The sequence below is a fragment of the Podarcis tiliguerta genome (assembly GCF_965153285.1).
Source record: "Podarcis tiliguerta genome assembly, chromosome: 6".
NCBI lineage: Eukaryota > Metazoa > Chordata > Lepidosauria > Squamata > Lacertidae > Podarcis > Podarcis tiliguerta.
Genome location: NC_139539.1, coordinates 56184565 through 56202751, shown reverse-complemented (window position 1 = coordinate 56202751; position 18187 = coordinate 56184565). Strand labels below are relative to the sequence as shown.

General features: G+C 42.6%; 1 protein-coding gene across 5 annotated transcripts; it reads left to right on the top strand.

The window, feature by feature from the left end:
- Positions 1-155: 155 nt before the first annotated feature.
- Positions 156-17751, top strand: FAM151A (family with sequence similarity 151 member A). Of its 5 annotated transcripts, XM_083448199.1 has the most exons (8): positions 1702-1948; positions 3241-3319; positions 8817-8954; positions 12508-12660; positions 13720-13879; positions 15128-15352; positions 16326-16465; positions 16955-17751. In XM_083448199.1, exons 3-8 carry the CDS (start codon positions 8846-8848, stop codon positions 17026-17028), a joined length of 861 nt encoding a protein of 286 aa, XP_083304325.1. In that variant the 5' UTR covers positions 1702-1948; positions 3241-3319; positions 8817-8845; the 3' UTR covers positions 17029-17751. The 5 variants fall into 5 exon arrangements, with proteins under 5 accessions (XP_083304324.1, XP_083304325.1, XP_083304323.1 ...); XM_083448198.1 differs by lacking the exons at positions 1702-1948; positions 3241-3319 and adding an exon at positions 156-1241; XM_083448197.1 differs by lacking the exon at positions 3241-3319.
- The last annotated feature ends 436 nt before the right edge of the window (positions 17752-18187 follow it).

The following is an 18187-nucleotide window of genomic DNA, read 5'->3' as shown; positions in this document are numbered from 1 at the left end:
ACCAGCCTCACATCTTATCCCCGTGTTCCCCAAGTACAACCCATGAGGATAGGAAAAGTCTAGGGTAACACATATTCCCTGGTTTCCTGTTTTAGGCTCTCCATTTATAGGATAAGACTGCTAAGAGCACAGCGTGTGTGATGCTTCATACAACATGCTGGCTGCAGTTGATGGGAATTGTAGTCCAAAATATCTGGAGGTCAACAGGTTGGTGCAGTCTCATGTTTGTGAACTGAGCCCAGCATGTCTGTGTTCAATTGAGCTTTAGGTTGGGAAGCAAAGGAGGCAGCAAATTTAGCTAAATTTCCCCATACTATATGTTTTGCTTTTTGAAGGATATATTTTGCTGTGGTGTCTGTTTCCAGCATAACTGTGTGACGAAATGAGTTTATTTGAAATATCTGTGTATCCTACATAACTTCCTGCATCTTGGCAATACCTGTGTACTCTGTAGTACGGCAATGAAAGGGGCATGTCGGATGTTTTAATTCACCAATAAGAGGCTGAATAGGGGGCAGTTCTTAGGATTGTTTATTAGAGAGCTATTATGAGCCATTGCCTGTCAACCTTAGCATCCATCTGAAATGCAGTGTTCATGATACACAACGGTTATAATTCCCACTCCATTCTGCTATGTGGGCATATAAATGGCAGATAGCATTACATCATCATCAGTTACTTGGCTGCAGCTTTTTCTATCCACCTGCAATATGGGGATATACGGAAGACATTGCAGGGTTGTAGTAAGCCACATTTTCAATATTTGCCTCCCAGCTCCCATCGTATGTACATAATATATCACAACCTCCCCTTTCCTTGTCCATCAGCAATACAGGGTCTATAGTATTGAACAGTTTGTTTTTAGAAACAATTTTAGAAATGCTTTTTCACATATAAGAAGGCCAGTGTTTGGAAAGGCTAGAAATTGTTTCTTTGTGTCTATAGTCTGTTTTTGTTTTATTTTTTGCAACAAAAAAGTCTTGACTTTCTCCATGAGTAACTGTCATGTTAGCACTCTAATGAGAGAGAGAGTTGCATTGTCAAAAATTACCAGCAAATCTGGTCTGCAGACAAAGGAGCTGTCAGCCTGTGCTTCTTCTGCCTGCACTTTCCTCCAGAGAAGTTAATGGCTGCTAAATGGCTTCTACAAAACAGAAGCATGCCTGGAATTCTCCTAAAGACAGGAAGGTGCAACATACTGGAAGCACTGCACGAGTAACAGACAGAAACCAGAATAACAGGTGGTTATTATTATTTTAAATCAAATGTATTTAGGCATTTTCTTGTTTTTCAAAAAGCTAAACTAAAAGGTCCTTCCTTCCCTGTCACACTTGCTGCTTATTTTCCTTTCCCCAAACATAATACACTATGGGGGAAAATAAGAGGGGGTGGGCAGAGAAAATAGTTGGAGTGTGGCAGGTGTCATCAACCTTTCTGGACCAGGGGCATACAGTGGTACCTCGGGTTAAGTACTTAATTCGTTCCGGAGGTCCGTTCTTAACTTGAAAGTGTTCTTAACCTGAAGCACCACTTTAGCCAATGGGGCCTCCTGCAGCTGCCGCCGTGCCGCTGGAGCATAATTTCTGTTCTCATCCTGAAGCAAAGTTCTTAACCCGAGGTACTATTTCTGGGTTAGTGGAGCCTGTAACCTGAAGCGTATGTAACCTGAAGCATACATAACCCGAGGTAACACTGTATTTTGAATTTTGAGGGCAGGCTGTGGGTGCCAGTCACAAAATGGCTGCCATGGAGGTGTAGCATAACACAAAATGGCTGCCATAGGAGCATGGCATAGCACAACAGAATAATAGAAGGACTGAACCAGGGGGACTTTAAGCCTGTTTCTTCAGATCGGGGGCACCGAGCCAATCATGATACCCCAAAACAGCCTTTTGTGTCATTGCTTCCAGAGTCATGCTAAAGGTTGAGGAGACTCAGCACTCATTCGGTATGGTCCAAGTCACTGAGATGAATGTACAGCAGGATCACAAACCACCCGAAACAACATTTAAGGGCACTACCCTAAAAGTAGCATTTTAATGGGGAATCCTGAAGTGATCCAAAAAGGAGATAGAACTTACACTGAAAAGAGGGCAACAGCACCTGTCACTTTTAGTCTGATGGATGACAGTCCCTCTATTCTCTAATTCTCACAACATATCTGCCATGGGAGACATGCCACAACACAAAATTAGGGAGGGCGCAATCATGGTGAAGCCATGTATGTGTTTCCATACTAGAAAATGCTTAACCTGTTGAATTTCTGTCTGCCATACAGCTGTTAAAGGCACATGAACCCTGTGGCTGCCATCCTTTACCTGTTTACCTGTGAGTAAGCCCCATTACGCTCATTGGAACTTCCCCTCCCTCTTCTTTCCTCTCCCCATGGCAGTTAGATAAAGGCAGCCAAAAAGCAGAGGGGGGAGCATCAGTATTTCATTTACTATTTTAGAACACACCAAAGCAGCAGCAATGGAACACAGTTGTTGTTTTAAGAGAAATTCAAACAAGTGCAGGAGACAATTGTATTAGAACATGAGCTACCATTTACTGAATTTACTATCTTCACCTGTGTCAAAAAGGCTAATGAGCAACTGATTCTTAAAAGCCTACTGAAGGATTTCATAATAGCAACCTGTGTTTGTTATTCTGGATATATTCCCATAAAGAAATTCAGGGAATAGGAGGAAATAGCTAAGCAGAAACTGGCTTCTTCTTTCCTTTGATGGGGTTTCCTACTTCATGGTATCAGTTTAAATGGAAACATATCTTTGCAAGATGGCTTGCATTCCTAATAAAATATCTTTGGTTAAAGCTCACTATATTTTACAAATTGACCTGATAAGAAGTAATCATCTGAGTTCAATAGGTAAACTATGCAAAGGATTATGAGCCTAATCAATAGAACATTATGTGGTGTTTGTGTGTGTGTATGTCTATAGATAATGGATTAATACAGTTGCTTGCATTTTTTTGTGGGATAACCAACCTCATATAACCAGCATTCTTAAGTCAAATTAATGCATGAAGGGCTTAATACCATAGAGTAAGCTGTCCTGCCAGGCTTAGCTCACCTTGGGAGGGACTAGTAATCAAGACTTGATTCCCCTTCCAGTCTACTTAAGAAGCTCAGCTTGTGAGGAGGCTAAGATGATTGCTCCAGCTTAGTCACATTGCTCTCACAAGCCATTCTTGAGTTCTTGTAGCAATAATTTAGGAACTTTCTCCATTTTGACTAAGCCAATTTTTCCTGCCTGTACAACTTTTCTGACTGATGTACAGTATGAAAAAATACATGGACTTAACCTTTGAAGAATTCGTAAGTAAACCAATTTTTTATTTACCAAACATGGCTTTTTCCTATGCTGAGGGAAGTGGGAAGTTTTAGAACTTACAAGGGTATATTTTAAAGGTCTAACAGCCTATATCTCCATGCTTTACTTTGCTGCATATTTTGTGATTTTAAATCTCTGCTGGGGTTCTCTCACCAAAGAGTACTTGCTCCAAACTTGGATCTTGGCATCCTTTAATCCCCCCCCCCCCTCTTTTGCACCAACATTTTGGACTCTCCTTTAGGATATTGCTATGGGGACTGTCCTGATGATCTCCTGTACTTCATTTTTTTCCAGTACACCACTAGAATCCTGTAAAGAATACAGTATTGTGAAATGAACAAGGTCTGGTTAACTTGTCCCAGCATGTCAGCCAGAAGGTGGCAGTAGAAGGGAAGCTTTGAGAAAAGTGAATCTGACGCATAAAAGCTTAGAAATGAATTAAAACGAGGCTTCTCAGGAGCCACCTGTCCAGCCCATAAATCCTGGATCCGACTTTATTTTCATTCTGCTGGTCTGCATGCATACTACACTTGTGTTATGCTTGTGGTGTAGAAATGGAACAATGTTTGGACAGTGGTAGCTTGTGCTCATTGGGGCTGGTAGGGCAGAAGGCAGGAAGACCAACATTAGATGGAATAGAGCCAATGACAACAGAGCTGCCTTCTGGCTGGTTGTAAGTAAGAAGGCGGGCAGGTGGGGCCTGGCTGATGGCAGACTGAGGTTGGCTGGAGCAGTGCCCTGTATGGCCTAATGGACCAATGTCTGCCGCGTTTGGGTGACAGCTTCGGAAAGGATGTAGTAGTCTTAAGAATGTCATGCTCCCATAGCAAGTGCGTGTTCATAAATTTATTGATAGCATGATCACTATATTGATTGCATGATGATTCTAACAATATAAGTTGCAAATAAAAATAATCAGATCATGCTGTAAACAGGGTGGAATTACTGGATCTGTGATGGACGCTACTTTTATCCCTAGCAATGAGGTGCTGCTTGAATATTAAGATGCTGATTCTATGCAAACTTCAACAGGGAGTAAAGAAACTGCATAAAAATTGCCAAATAAGTCACACAGGCTGTTGATTCGTGGTTTAACTGCACATTGTACCTGAGATGTGGAGCTGGCATTGCACCTCCCCACTTGACAAGGAGATTCCTTAGCCACATGGAAGCCTTTGGGCCTCTCCAAGTGTCCTTTTTATTGTGCGTTCAGGAGAATTTGTGCTTATGGTGGTATCGGGACAGTTGCGTCATTCCAATACCATTCATGCTTGCAAAAGTTTTGGGAGTAAACAAACAGCTAGGTTTCCAATCAGTGCATAGCTTCTTGCTGAAGTCATGTAATTTTTCATCCCATGCTGTGTGTGTGTATGTTCCACCTTCATTGTGCTGTAGCTCAAGTGTGCCCCCCTCCAGATGGCTATAATTAGGTAACAAGTCAGTAATGCTGAGGAAGCATTGCAGAATGAAGCAGAATGAAATTTGGACAGTCCAGTATGAATCCACCTCTAATGCACTGTTAACTGCATCAACGACATGTTATATACGAAAAACACAGCACAACACCAGTTTTGTGGTTTCCCTTTGTTTTTAATCCAAGGATGAGCTGTGGGCTTGGGTAAACTGCACACTACAGGCAGTCTCAGTCTGGCAGGACAATGGAATAATCGCTTGGCCACTTGGCATTGCACACTGACCTTTCCTGCCTGCCACATATAGAACAGATTGTTTGATCATGTGAACTGTCTCCAAGACGTTCATTCAAGAGTTTAACCTTAACAAAAACTGTTGTGCCCCAAACTAAACTACTGGACAGTTTTCTTTTCTGCTTAGCGAGAGGCCCCCAAGCTGGGGTTCAGTCGCCTCTGCTTCTTATTGGAAAGAAGGAGAGTGACAGCAGCAGCCCACTGGGATTTAGAGAAAGGAAACACAAACTTGTGTGGCAGAAACACCTCCTTTGTAGCCATCGCACATGCCTGCCATCTGAATCGGCTTGAACCTGGTTGTCATGGTTTTCACTAGGCAAAGCAAGAGAGCACCATGAGGATTTGGCCCAGCATACACAGTGTATACCCAACCCTGTCTTGGGATATGTAAAGCAAGCACAGTACTTAAGGGCTTTAGTGGGATTTGCAGAGGTATGTCTCAGGTCTCCTGTATCTACAGTGGGATGAGTTCAATTGTTATGAGATCCTGAACCTCTTGCATTTACGTGTGTGTGTGTGTGTGTGTGTGTGGCTAATGCTGTAATTTTAACAGAAGCTTTTCAGAGGAATATATTCTCTTAATCTAGTAAGGTCAGGAAAGCTTAGAAGTGATAATGTCAGTATTATTTCAAACCTGTTAATTTAAAACCAGCAGCCATAGTCTTTCTTTCTTCCTCCCTGGTGGTGGGGTGGTGTCTAATGTGATCCAGCATTTGTATGCGCAGATCTGAAGAGGGAGGGCCCATCTTTACGTAATCTCAGAGCAGCTGCCTTCACATACATGGCATTAATATAACAAATTCTTGGAGGGAAGGTTCCCTCCACCCCCAGCACATATCAAGTAGATGGACTTTGGCCTCAAAATATTGCCCTGATGGATTTTTCATAGGAGCACAACCTCAGAGAACTTCAGTAAAATTATTTGAGCTAGAGAGATCATCACCCGTGCCTTTCCCCCCTCTTGGTAGAAAACCTATAGCTATTGCAGAAACTTAGCCTGTTACTCCACAATGATGATTGCCAGGAGGTAAATCCTGCAAGGAACACAGAACTATTTTTTTAAAAAAAAGAATAATTATTTTTTAAGGCAGTGCCAGATTATCAGAAGAAAGGAAGGCCAGGAAGGTGTGTTAGAAAAGCAATTCTTCAAGAAAGTACCAGCTTCTTTAAAAGAAACACCTGCAAGACAGCGAAACATCATTAGAAGGAATCTCCTCCAAGACAGTAGCATGGTATCACAAGTGACTTGTCCAAGGCAATAATTACTAAAGTGAGAAAAATCACAAGTTATTAAGAGAATCCCTTCAAGGCAACAGTGGATTATTGGAAGGAAACTTCTTCAGAGCTGTTCTGGATTTTTAAAAGGAGAAAAAGAATACCACTGAATTAAGATCCCTTCGTCCTGATTTCTGTTTTCGGGGGACCAAGGCTTCTGGCTGGAGTTTAAACATTCTGAATTGCCTCTTCACCTTCATTTACTCTCTCATCCTGTTTTTGGAAGGAAACTGCAATTGTATAGGTGAAGCTGCCAAGGAGCTGGCACACTTAAAGAACATGACAGCTTCCAGCATGAAGTGTCCTTCCACTGGAAGAAAAGGAGTTGTCATTGCTGTGATCACTGCCATGGCAGTGATTTCCGTTTGCATAGCTCTCACCATAACCCTGACAGTCAACAGGAAATCCCCGCAAGGTACTAAGCAAGAAGACCAGGGTTTGCTGGAGGCGGGGGCCAGTGAATTTCACATAAGTGCTGTGATTGCTGGGTTAGAATTCATATTGCATTTGTTATCTATACGTTGACAGGACAGGCTCTCTGTTGCAGCTATAAAAATAGAATTGTAGAGTTGGAAGGGAATCGAAGGGCCATCTAGTCCAACTAGATTGCAACTGCTTTTGGCTTAGGTTGATGCACAAGTATGCAAGCTCCCTGTTTTGCTGAACTCTTCCTCAGGTGGAAGGTTCTATGGTAAAATGTGAATGCTTACTTATTTTGAGGCCAGTTGGTCTTCAGGTCTTTTAGCCTCGCAGGATATTTCTGGGGCGGATTCCATGAAATCGGTACACATAAGAGGTGGCTGGGTAGTGGGAAGGTGGGCAAACTCAGCTTTGTTTTCCCTAAGATGTGCACAGCCTCAACCCAACCCCTGTGAAACCCTCACAGCCTTGCCTGATATTTTCCCTGGGCTATAGTGGAAAGCTCAGTGGCAGAGCATCCATGCCCCAGTTTCAGTCCCTGTGTATCTCCAGGTAGGGCTGGAGATGTTTCTTGTCTGAAGCCCTGCCAGTCAGTGTAGACAACACAGAGCTAGATGGATCAATGGTCTGACTCTGTATCAAGCAGTTTCTTAAGTTATAACACTCCATAGGTTGAGCGTCTTTCTTCTTCAATACTTGGAATTTGCACAGAATTTTGATTAAGGATCTTTACCCTTTTGGGGGGGGGTTAAAATGAAAGCACTTCTACATAGCAAGGAAGAAAGCAAAGCCAAGAGGTCGTAAGCCCATGAAGGGGAAGCCAAGATGTGAACTGTAACATAAGACCCCTCCTCACAGGATTTGGATACCTGATGCTAAACCAGTCAATCAATCAAATGTTTATTACAGTCAACTAACCATTAGGCAAAGTACAAAATACAAAATACAGTGGTACCTCGCAAGACGAATGCCTCGCAAGACGAATGCCTCGCAAGACGAAAAACTCGCAAGACGAAAGAGTTTTTTGGTTTTTTAGTTGCTTCGCAAGACGAATTTCCCTAGGGGCTTGCTTTGCAAGACGAAAACGTCTTGCGGCTTTTTCAATGCATTCCTATGGGAAACCGTCAATGCATTTCCAATGGGAAACCGTGCTTCGCAATATGAAAAATTCACAAGACGAAAAAACTCGCAGAACGAATTAATTTCGTCTTGCAAGGCACCACTGTAATTCAAAATCACAACCTCAGCAGAACTGATTATGAATTACTAAAGGTGACAAGTTAGTAAAATAAAAATCACAGCATGTCTGAGAGATATTACAACCTTCATATATATTACCAACACCACCCCTCAAGGAAGATACTCAAAAGGTTCTCTAAGGTTTGACCAGAAATCCATCTGTTAATAGGATAAATTAGATAAATTATGCTTTCTCAAACCCCTTGATAAATCTATAGTTAAAGGACACATGAGAGACCATTTCAGGCTTTAACTGGTTGCAAGGACAATTCCTATCCTTGAAAATAACTTTGGCAAATCTGATGTCTAGTTTCATGGAGGATAAAATGTTAAAACCTGCCAACAAAACTGTTCTTACGTATTGTTGGAAAATTTAGGTATGGCATACTGTACATTTGTTGCACCAATTCTGGCCCTTCTGTTAAATGTCATCTTGTTATCAGCCATATGTATAATTATTTAGAAAGGAAATGCTGACCCTTCCCTTTTTGAAATGAATGAAATATGGTATGTTCCTTCAACACCAAAGATATGCACTAACTGGTTCTAACTACCAAGAATGACACGGGAAGTTGCGTTATTTTCTTATTTGCATAAAGCTTTTGTTTTGTGTGTGGGTTTAGTTTTTATTAGGAGTAACCAGTGCTTTTTTTCTCGGGGGACGCAAAGGTACACATACCCCTAAATATTTTGTGAATCTCTGTACTTTTGTCCATTTACTGTATTTATTTTCCCCAATTTAAACTATAAAATGGTGATATGAGAGTACCCCTAAACATTTTTTTAGAGAAAAAAGCACTGGGCATAACCCATGTTTATTTGTGTTCAATTTCCTGTTTAGATTCTCAAGCCTTCAGTACAGGTGGAGATATGTTGGATTATTTGTTCAATCTGAGGAGAATAGACCGGAAAGATGGGTTGCTGGTCAGCTGGTACCATGCTGCAAACCGGAAGAGTGAAATGGAAGAGGCATTGAAGAGTAAGACACTGTTTTCTTCTCCCAGGTTAGATCATGCCTGGCTAAAAGTACCATAATCGGGAACAAGTGCACCAGCTCGCCCCTTCAATTGTGTGGGGTTGGTGCTTTGTGAAGTGTGCATGCTGTGCGCACACCGTGTGACGTGCTGATGTCACTGACTTTGGCAGTGTTTGTTGGGAAGGGGGGCGGTGGTTAAAGAGGTACATTTGGACTTTAACTGCACATTGTGAAGGTGCTTCCACACCGACTGCTCTACAGTTGTTAGACATCATTATTTCTTTACCAGACGTACGGAGATATTGGTCTCATTTGTTGCAAGTGTTCTGTACAGTTCCCAAGGAACAATCTTTCAAGTATGTACCGTAGTAGCAGGGAAGAAGACGGCTTGAGTTTCAAGTCCAGCTGAGGGTTTTCCCTCCCTCAAATAATGCTTTTCACAGGTACATCAGTGCTACAAATTCAGAGTAAGTCTGTATTCAACCACCCACATGGAGGATAAAGGGGTATATAGGCTTGCTAATGGGTGTAAGAACTTGTCAATATCCCTCAACTGACAGAAAAACAACTGCAGTTTATTTGTCAATTTATGTGCTTGAGGGGCAAGTGACAGAAGTTAACTTTAAGGGGCTCATTCTAGGTTCAAAAGTGCATTTTAATACATTCTTCTTCCAATATACCTTTTCTTTTTTTAAGGTGGGTTAACCACCATGATTTAAAAGTTCTGCTAAACTTTAACATATTAACTACACCATTCCTTACAGTTAATCAAGGCAGAGAAATCTGTAATGATAAGGGGGATAGGATGGCTCACATTGTAGTGATAAGAATGAGCAATTGATTCTAGTTTTGTGAGATAAGACAACTCCATCAACATGGAATGCTCCGGTTTCCTACTGCCGTCTGTCTGAAGGGGCTTATCACCTTGTGATAATGAAACTAGAGGAATGGGCAGAAAGCTCCAGGCTGATGTAGAACTCTTCCACTTCCATTATCAGCTCAGGCACAACTTACATCAGACATCTTATCTGAAAAAATCAAGTATTTCATTGGGCCTTGGGAATCCTTCTTGAGGAAGGAACTGGAAGAGAGAGGTTTCCACTGAGTTGTCTATCAGTTAGCAAGAGGAATCAAAAGAACATGGCATAAAATTGGAGGACCTCTGCACTTTCAGGAACACTGCTGTCCTGGTGATCAGAAACCAAATATATATTTATTTCAGTAGGAATTTAATATGCTGAGTGTTGGGTATTTCTTTGTGGTGTGAACCCAATTAGTATCTTCTTTTCTTCAGGTAGCACTTTGTATATTGTTTAAATTGGAGGGAGTAGAAGCCCTTCCCGATGTTTGACTTCCAATTCCCTTCAGTCCCAGCCAGCATGACCAATGGTTTGGTCCAACAAGATGTGGTCCAACAACTAAAGCCTCCCCAACTAAGCTTTAAAATTTAAAAAGTTGATGTTCATTTATTTATTTATTTATTTATTTATACATACATACATACATACATACACACCCTACCTTTTCCCCTGACAGGGACTTAAGGCAGCTTACAGATAAAAATAAAGGTACCCCTGCCTGTACGGGCCAGTCTTGCCAGACTCTAGGGTTGTGCGCTCATCTCACTCTATAGGCCAGGAGCCAGCGCTGTCCGCAGACACTTCCGGGTCACGTGGCCAGCGTGACAAGCTGCATCTGGCGAGCCAGCGCAGCACACGGAATGCCGTTTACCTTCCCGCTGGTAAGCGGTCCCTATTTACTTGCACCCGGAGGTGCTTTCGAACTGCTAGGTTGGCAGGTGCTGAGACCGAATGACGGGAGCGCACCCCGCCGCGGGGATTCAAACCGCCAACCATGCGATCGGCAAGTCCTAGGCGCTGAGGTTTTACCCACAGTGCCACCCCCGTCCCTACAGATAAAAATAATAACCTCTAAAAACAAACACACACACAAAATCTATTAAAACTATACAAATAATAATTTATCAAGTGAGAAATTAAACTCCTTTGGTTGCTCTATCCTGGTGTCTGATTGGCCTCACTTGTAGTTGCTGTTGGGTAAGAAAAAGGACTCAGCTGGACAATGAACTCTGGGTGGATATTTTTCTCATAACACCACTGAAATTTCCAGAACTCAACTGTGTTGAGTCCTCATTCAAATTAAACCCTCCTTGCAATGAGAACTGCCTCTCCCCACATAAACTGACCTGAACCCTGCAATCATCACCTGATACCCTTCTTTGTGTGACCCCCCCCTCCATGGGAGGTTTTGAGGATGCTATTTTTCTAGAAAAAGAGGTGCTGGAACTCACCATGAGCGTCTCCCTTGTTCTCTTATAAAGATGGCCACCTGAGAGGTGCTGGAACTGAGTTCCGGCGAGCTCTGGCTGAAAAAAAAGCCCTGGAACAATATGAGAATGGGCCTTTTTGGTAGTGGCCTCCTGCTTCTGGAATGCTTTCCCCAGGTAGGCACACCTGGTGCCATCTATATCCAGCTTTAGGAAGCAGACAAAAGTTTTTTCCTTTGCCTGGGGCTTTCAGCCCTTAATTTCATTTTTGCCTCTTTAATGTGGCTAGGACCTAGAGACCTGCCTTTTATTCATATAGGTAAGTTTTTTGGGGGTGGTTGGTTTTGTTTTTAACTGGTTTTAATGTACCGTATTTTTCGCCCCATAGGGCGCACCGGCCCATAAGACGCACCTAGTTTTTTTGGGGGGAAATAAAGAAAAAAAAATTTCCCCCCAGGTGCGGGGGAAGCCTGAGCTTCCCCTGACCCCAGCCCCCAGAACAGGCTGCATGAAGCCCGAAGCTTGGGGCGTGCTGAGCTCAGCGCGCCCCAAGCTTCTGGGTGCCGGCAATCTCACGGCTAGCGGAGCGCTGCGCAAAGCCCGAAGCTTGGGGCATGCTGAGTTCAGCGCGCCCCAAGCTTCTGGGTGCAGGCAAGCTCTCCGCTAGCCGTGGGAGAGCTACGTCTCCCACGGCTAGCGGATAGCTTCCTGAAGCCTGGAGAGCGAGAGGGGTCGGTGCGCACCGACGCCTCTCGCTCTCCAGGCTTCAGCGAAAGCCTGCATTCGCCCCATAGGACGCACACACATTTCCCCTTCATTTTTGGAGGGGGAAAAGTGCGTCCTATAGGGCGAAAAATACGGTAAATCACTTTGAGTTACTCCATAAGAAAAGCAACTGGCAACAGCAATAAAGAAATAATAATAAATGCACTATAAATAAATCCCTTTGCTTTATAAAATTATTGTCTGTTCTGTATCGATAATATTTGCTGCAATTATTACCTTAAAAAAATGATAAGAGAAGTGCAGCAAACAGTTTAAACATAGCATTTTTTCCACAGTTGACTGAATGCATCTAGAAGCAAGCCTTTAAACCTTGTTCCAATCCCAGACCCTAAAATCTGAAATGGTTCCTCTGGGTGAAAGCTGCCCATGCCAAACTCCCACCATATTCAGATAGACTGTGCACAGAACTTTCTTCACTATGAATTCTCTCTCTCTCTCTCGCTCTCGCTCACTGTGTGTTTGTGTGTGTGTGTGTGTGTACAGGTGACGTTATGGCCTTGGAAGCTGATGTCACCGTTGAAGCACATAACACACCCAATGAGACAGACACGCCCATCATGGCCCATCCACCTGACATCTACAGTGATAACACTCTTCAGGAATGGCTGGAGGCAGTCCTTAAGTCATCCAATAAAGGTATGTTGGTTGAAAGGAGACGTGCCAATTGAAATGGATAGGGAAGGAAATTATAAGCTTCAAGCCAATGGTATTGGGTTTGTTTTTACTCAAATTATTTCATCTGAAAAGTATAATTTTTGTGGGGGAAATATTATTTTATTTAACTATATTTATTGTTGTCAGCCTTATGATCTTGCCATATGTCACATGCATGGAAATGGCTGAGACACGGTGCATAACGGCCCATTTTTAATGTGGATTTGAGACTCTACACCATTAAGGTCTTATATCCAGTACTTCACATTTGTGCCGAAAGCATCTCCCAGGAGGGGGGAGGAAGTTATGTATAAAAGAGGCCCTGGGTAGCTTCCCTGAGAGCAGTCCAAGCAGAGTAGGTGTATTTTGAGCTTGGATGTAGCAGCATAATTTATTACTGGGTCGAAAGACCTCAAAAAGAACATGCACCCATTGACCATGGCAGGAAAACAAGCAAAAAACCTGAAATATAGAGGGTGGTTTCCTTTCAAGTCTGAGCAACTTGCAATCAGGAATGAAGGTTTCATTGTTTATTTAATTTTAGCTTGCATTTTGTTTACCCCACTTCCTGCTCAATAATGAAGCAACTTACAGGTCACTTCCAGATGGAAACTTATTGAGCAGTTGTCCTGATTTGTTTTCACAAAATCTGTGCAGAAGTCTTATGCTGTCACCAACACGCCCCCTACCCAGTGATTATTATTATCCTACACTTTTTGTGGACTTCTATCTGTTTTTTGTTTTGTTTTGTTTTGGAGGGAGGCAAGTAGATTTGTTGCACCAGAGCTCTACTTGGTCATTGCTATTTATTGTGATGCGCCCGTTTTCTTTGTAGAAAGTTAGGAAAGTATGTTCTCAAAGGCTGCCTACCTGACTGTGGGAGAGATCCACGCAAAGGGTGACTTGTGCCCACAACAGACCTCTTCATGTGTTGCCTCCATCCATCCATCCATCCATTCTAGAACAAAGCAGGGCTGGTTGAGTTAGGGGCACTAACTGAACCTGATGGATTTCACAGGAGTTTCTTCCTTTTCCAATTAGCCATCAAGCTGGATTTCAAAAGCATCAAAGCTGTTGACCCATCTCTGGATATATTAGTAAAAACCTCCTCTCAAATGAATATCCACAGACCTGTGTGGCTAAATGCAGACATTCTGAGAGGCCCAAATGTACCTATTAATATTGCAGTCAACGCAAGCCGGTGAGTAAAATGAACTTCTATTGTATTTGTATCAGGATGCATTTTCTATCCTGGCGTGGAGCATCTGTATCCAGAAGTACCTGTCTACAGTTCTATCACACGCTAACATTCGACACATGGGAGGAGTCGAGTCAAATCAAAACCTGTGACTTTCTCCTAAGCCTCCACTTGTGTAAAGCATGTGCATACAGGGGGCCCTGTGAAAAGCAGCTGGAGGAGAAGGGGACAAAGGCTGGAGAAAGAACTATGAGAGGAGAGGTGCCTTTTTCATATCCTTGGGACCCCCTTTTATATATTAACTGTGTATTTTTGTAATATTTGCTGTTTTAAGTTATCTGTTGCTTTAGTTTTCTGTATACTCCTTAGAGGGTGTGTGTGTGTGTGTGTATATACATACATATACACACACACACACACACACACACACACCCTCTAAGGAGTATACAGAAAACTAAAGCAACAGATAACTTATATATATATATATATAATTAGAAATGGTGTAAATAAACTGTCCCATATAGTCAAATTCAGCCCCATATTTGCTCAAGAGGGGACACCTGTGGGCAAATGTAGTACAAGGTGTACTCAGTAGTCCCACTGCACTAAAATGCATTGCAAAACATCAGAAAAATATGGATCAATTACTGCAGATAGCTTAGGAACCCAATATCCCCACAACCATCTATTCTCTGCATATGTGGCATAAATTCTCCTCTGAGGCAGACCCAACTTAATCTGCAATGGAGCCAACATTTTCCATCTGAAAAGCTTCCAAATCATCCCACAGTCTCTATAGTCTTCTTCTAGCACAAGACTTCACTGAGCCAATTTTGCAATGACACAATTATTGATAAATGCCAAGTGTCTACTCGATTGTGTCAAATGGCCAAGTTGGCTTGTGCCTTGAGACAATCTCTTAATCACCACTAAGCCAAGCAGGGTTTCCTTCTAGATTTTAGACTGTGTTTTGCAGGCTAGTAGCGTCTCAGCTTGTATTGGCAAAAGATGGCAGATCAGAAAATACAGATATCTGTAATAAGGGAAGGATTTGGGATCAGGATTATGGAATGCTGGAAGCCAGGTATGAAGGTTACTGGGGGTAGATCAAGTCCCAGAGTCATTAGTTGCCAGAGTCATTAGAGAGGCTTCCTAAATAGGCTCTGAGTCTTTGCTATCCTTGTGTGAAGAGAAACTAGAATGGCTTTAGATGTCTGCAGTTGCAGCTATATTGTTGTTGTTTGTCCTCAGATTCCTCTCACTCATCCAGGAGAAGTTCCCAGACTGCACTCTCTCCCCAGGATGGTCAACCCTCTATTTACCTTTCTTTCCAAACAAGACCTACACACAGAAAATGGTTGAGGACATGCATAGCCTCGTAGGGAACCTGCCTCAGCGAATCACCTTCCCTATAAGAGCCGTCATGGCAAGACCAGCCTGGCCTCATTTGAGCTGGCTTCTCAGCCAGTCTGACAGGTAAGAGATTTACAGCACACTTATTGTTTATCTCCACTGCAACACACAGAGATTAATTCAGAAATCTTGGTTTACTCGCGCACTAGAAACTTGCAAACTGTATGCAATAGATCAGATTAAAACAGAACTGCTAATATTAGAATGAATTTACATATTCCCAGTCACAAAACATCCCAACCGCCTTTCAAAAAGTGCTGTCTTGGGAACAAAGAATGCATTGCCCACAAGGTACAACACTGATCTCCCTACAGTGCAACACAAGGACACAGCCAGATTAATCACAGCAAAATGGGAGTAGGGGGAAGAGGAAGTGGTTGCTAAGCACTCAGGATGCTTGAGGAATTTGATGTTTGGGGATTCTGATCCTAACTGCCCTGCTGGGTTACATCTCTTGGACTGATGTGCAGATTGGAACATTATTATCCTTCAGAGCTGCATCCCTGTAGGCATATCCTACAGAATCATTTCTGTAGTGAGACATCACCTGTACTTTGGAATGCCTTGTCAGTTGATATTAAGCAGGTGTCATGACTGTATCCTTTAGATGCCTGCTGAAAATGTTTCTCTTTTGGTGGGTCAGCTTGTGATTTGGTTACATCTGTTCTTAAATTTGTGTTAGATGTTTTATTGTCTTCAGATGTTTTTAACAGTTTTTTAAATAATTATCACAGAAGTGTTTGCTGCCCCGGGCTCCTTTTGGAGGAGGAATATAAATTTAATAAAATATATACTAATCAGACTTTTCTGAATTTTGCAGTACTGTTCTTGGCTCCCCATTACCTTCTATGCCATTTACTCAAATCAAACCACACACCCCAAAGCCTCTCAGGTATCAAGTCAATTGCAGCCTAATCATGGATCTCCCACATAACGTATAGTTTGGACCTTAGCACTGAATGATTTCCTGTTTAACATCCTAGACTACACAGCTTCCAAAAACTTCCTGTACCCCCCAAATGATTTCTCTTCCTAGGTACAGCCTGACTCTCTGGCAAGGGAAGACTGATCCAGTTACAGTGGATGATCTCCTCTTTATCCGAAAGAATAGCCAACCTGAACAAATCTATTACGACCTTTTTGAACCTGTGTTGACTCAGTTCCGAGACTTGGCATGTGAGTATTAAATTTTACTTTTGAAAATGCACTAAGATACAGGCAAAATTCAAGGGTATGAAATATTTGCATATCATACAGCCACACACACCCCTCTTCTAAGCAACCAATTCAGCAGGCTTGTAAATAGGCACTTGCCTAGTTTCCTGCACTGACTCATATTCTAACAACCATTTTAGACAACAAATGACTGAGGCTGACCATGGTGATGCTGGCTTGGGTTTATGGGAACAGTAGGCCCTACCTGGCCAGGAAGAGAATCCGGGATCCTCTGCGTCCAAATCAGATGTTCTACCACTGAGCTGTGACCCTTACCTACCAGGGATGGGAACCTGTGGCCCTCTAGGTGTTGTCTGACTGAAACTCCCAACAGCCCCTGCCCGTGTGGCCAATGGGCCATCCAAGAACATATGAAGGACTTGTTTTATAGTATAAAAGTCATTTGTGTTTGTTTTCATGAACAAATATTTCAACTCCCTGTCGTTTCAGTTGAGACTAAGCACCAAGAATCAGGGCAACCTCATCCAAGTCCCGCTCTTTCTTATACATCTGATATGCGCTGATCCAGCAAAGTTTCGAGTTTTTCATTTAATTCTGAGACCAGTAACATTTCCCCTCTGGGCTCATTGGCCAACTGAAGAGCTCCAGGATAGCTTTGACACAGCAGAGATTCACACTGGGCAAGGCTCTTCTTGCTTTGCAGCTTTTTCCTGCCCAGAGTCAGATCGCCAGCAGTGGTATGCTCCAGAATCTGGTTGACTTCCTTTGTTTTGCAGCTGGATTGGCAGTTTAGCGCATGGACTAGATGTTCAGGTCCAAGTGAAGCTTGGTTCTCAGCACAACAGGAAGTTCAACGTTTCAAGCACCTAGGCTGATATCACCAGATCAACTAATATGTTTAAACTCTGCTTCTTCAGTCAATGTGTACACACCAAAAAGGAACCAATTCATAGTCCCTGCAGCAACTTCTACAACAAATAGTATCCTCAGCTTCTTGCCATCTGGACGGTGCTGCTGCGTAAACAGCTTGGAAATGCCATCCCATTTGGCTGAGACAACTTTCAAACTAGTGTTAGCAGAGAAGGCAGACATGACACACAATCACATGACAAATGAATGAAGTTGAACTAAACCCATTCTCAGACTGTGGATGTGGACACTCTGAGGACATGGCTGGAGCATCACCATGGGTTTGTACATTACAAAATTCAGTAGCTTTAGACATTTCTTTAAACTGTCCCATTTTAGCTGATGGTTAAGAAGAAAATAAACAATTTTATATTCTCTATCACAAGTTGTGCTCAATTCACTTTCACACTGATTGGTTTACCTGTTTACCTGTTTTTATCTTCTTTCTGGACCTTAAAGTACTAGGAACTTGATTTCTTTAAAATTAATCCCAAGGTACTGAATTCTGTATTTGACCTCAGCTTCCACGCTTGCATAATGTGAATGCAGAAGCCTGACATACATGTGCAGCAAAGCAAGAAAACCCTAGAAGCAGGCTGACTTTGGCAGACATCAGTGGTTCTTGGGGGACCATACATTGTTACACAACTGCTACCCATACAATGTGATCTCATGTACAAGAAAGAGATCTACTGCAGTTGTCAGCTCTGCTGCTGAAGCATGTAAACCAATCCTTAACCAGAGTTAACAGCCTCACTGATATACCATCCATGTTATGGGCAGCTTCAGAACCCAGGAATATATGTTATGTGC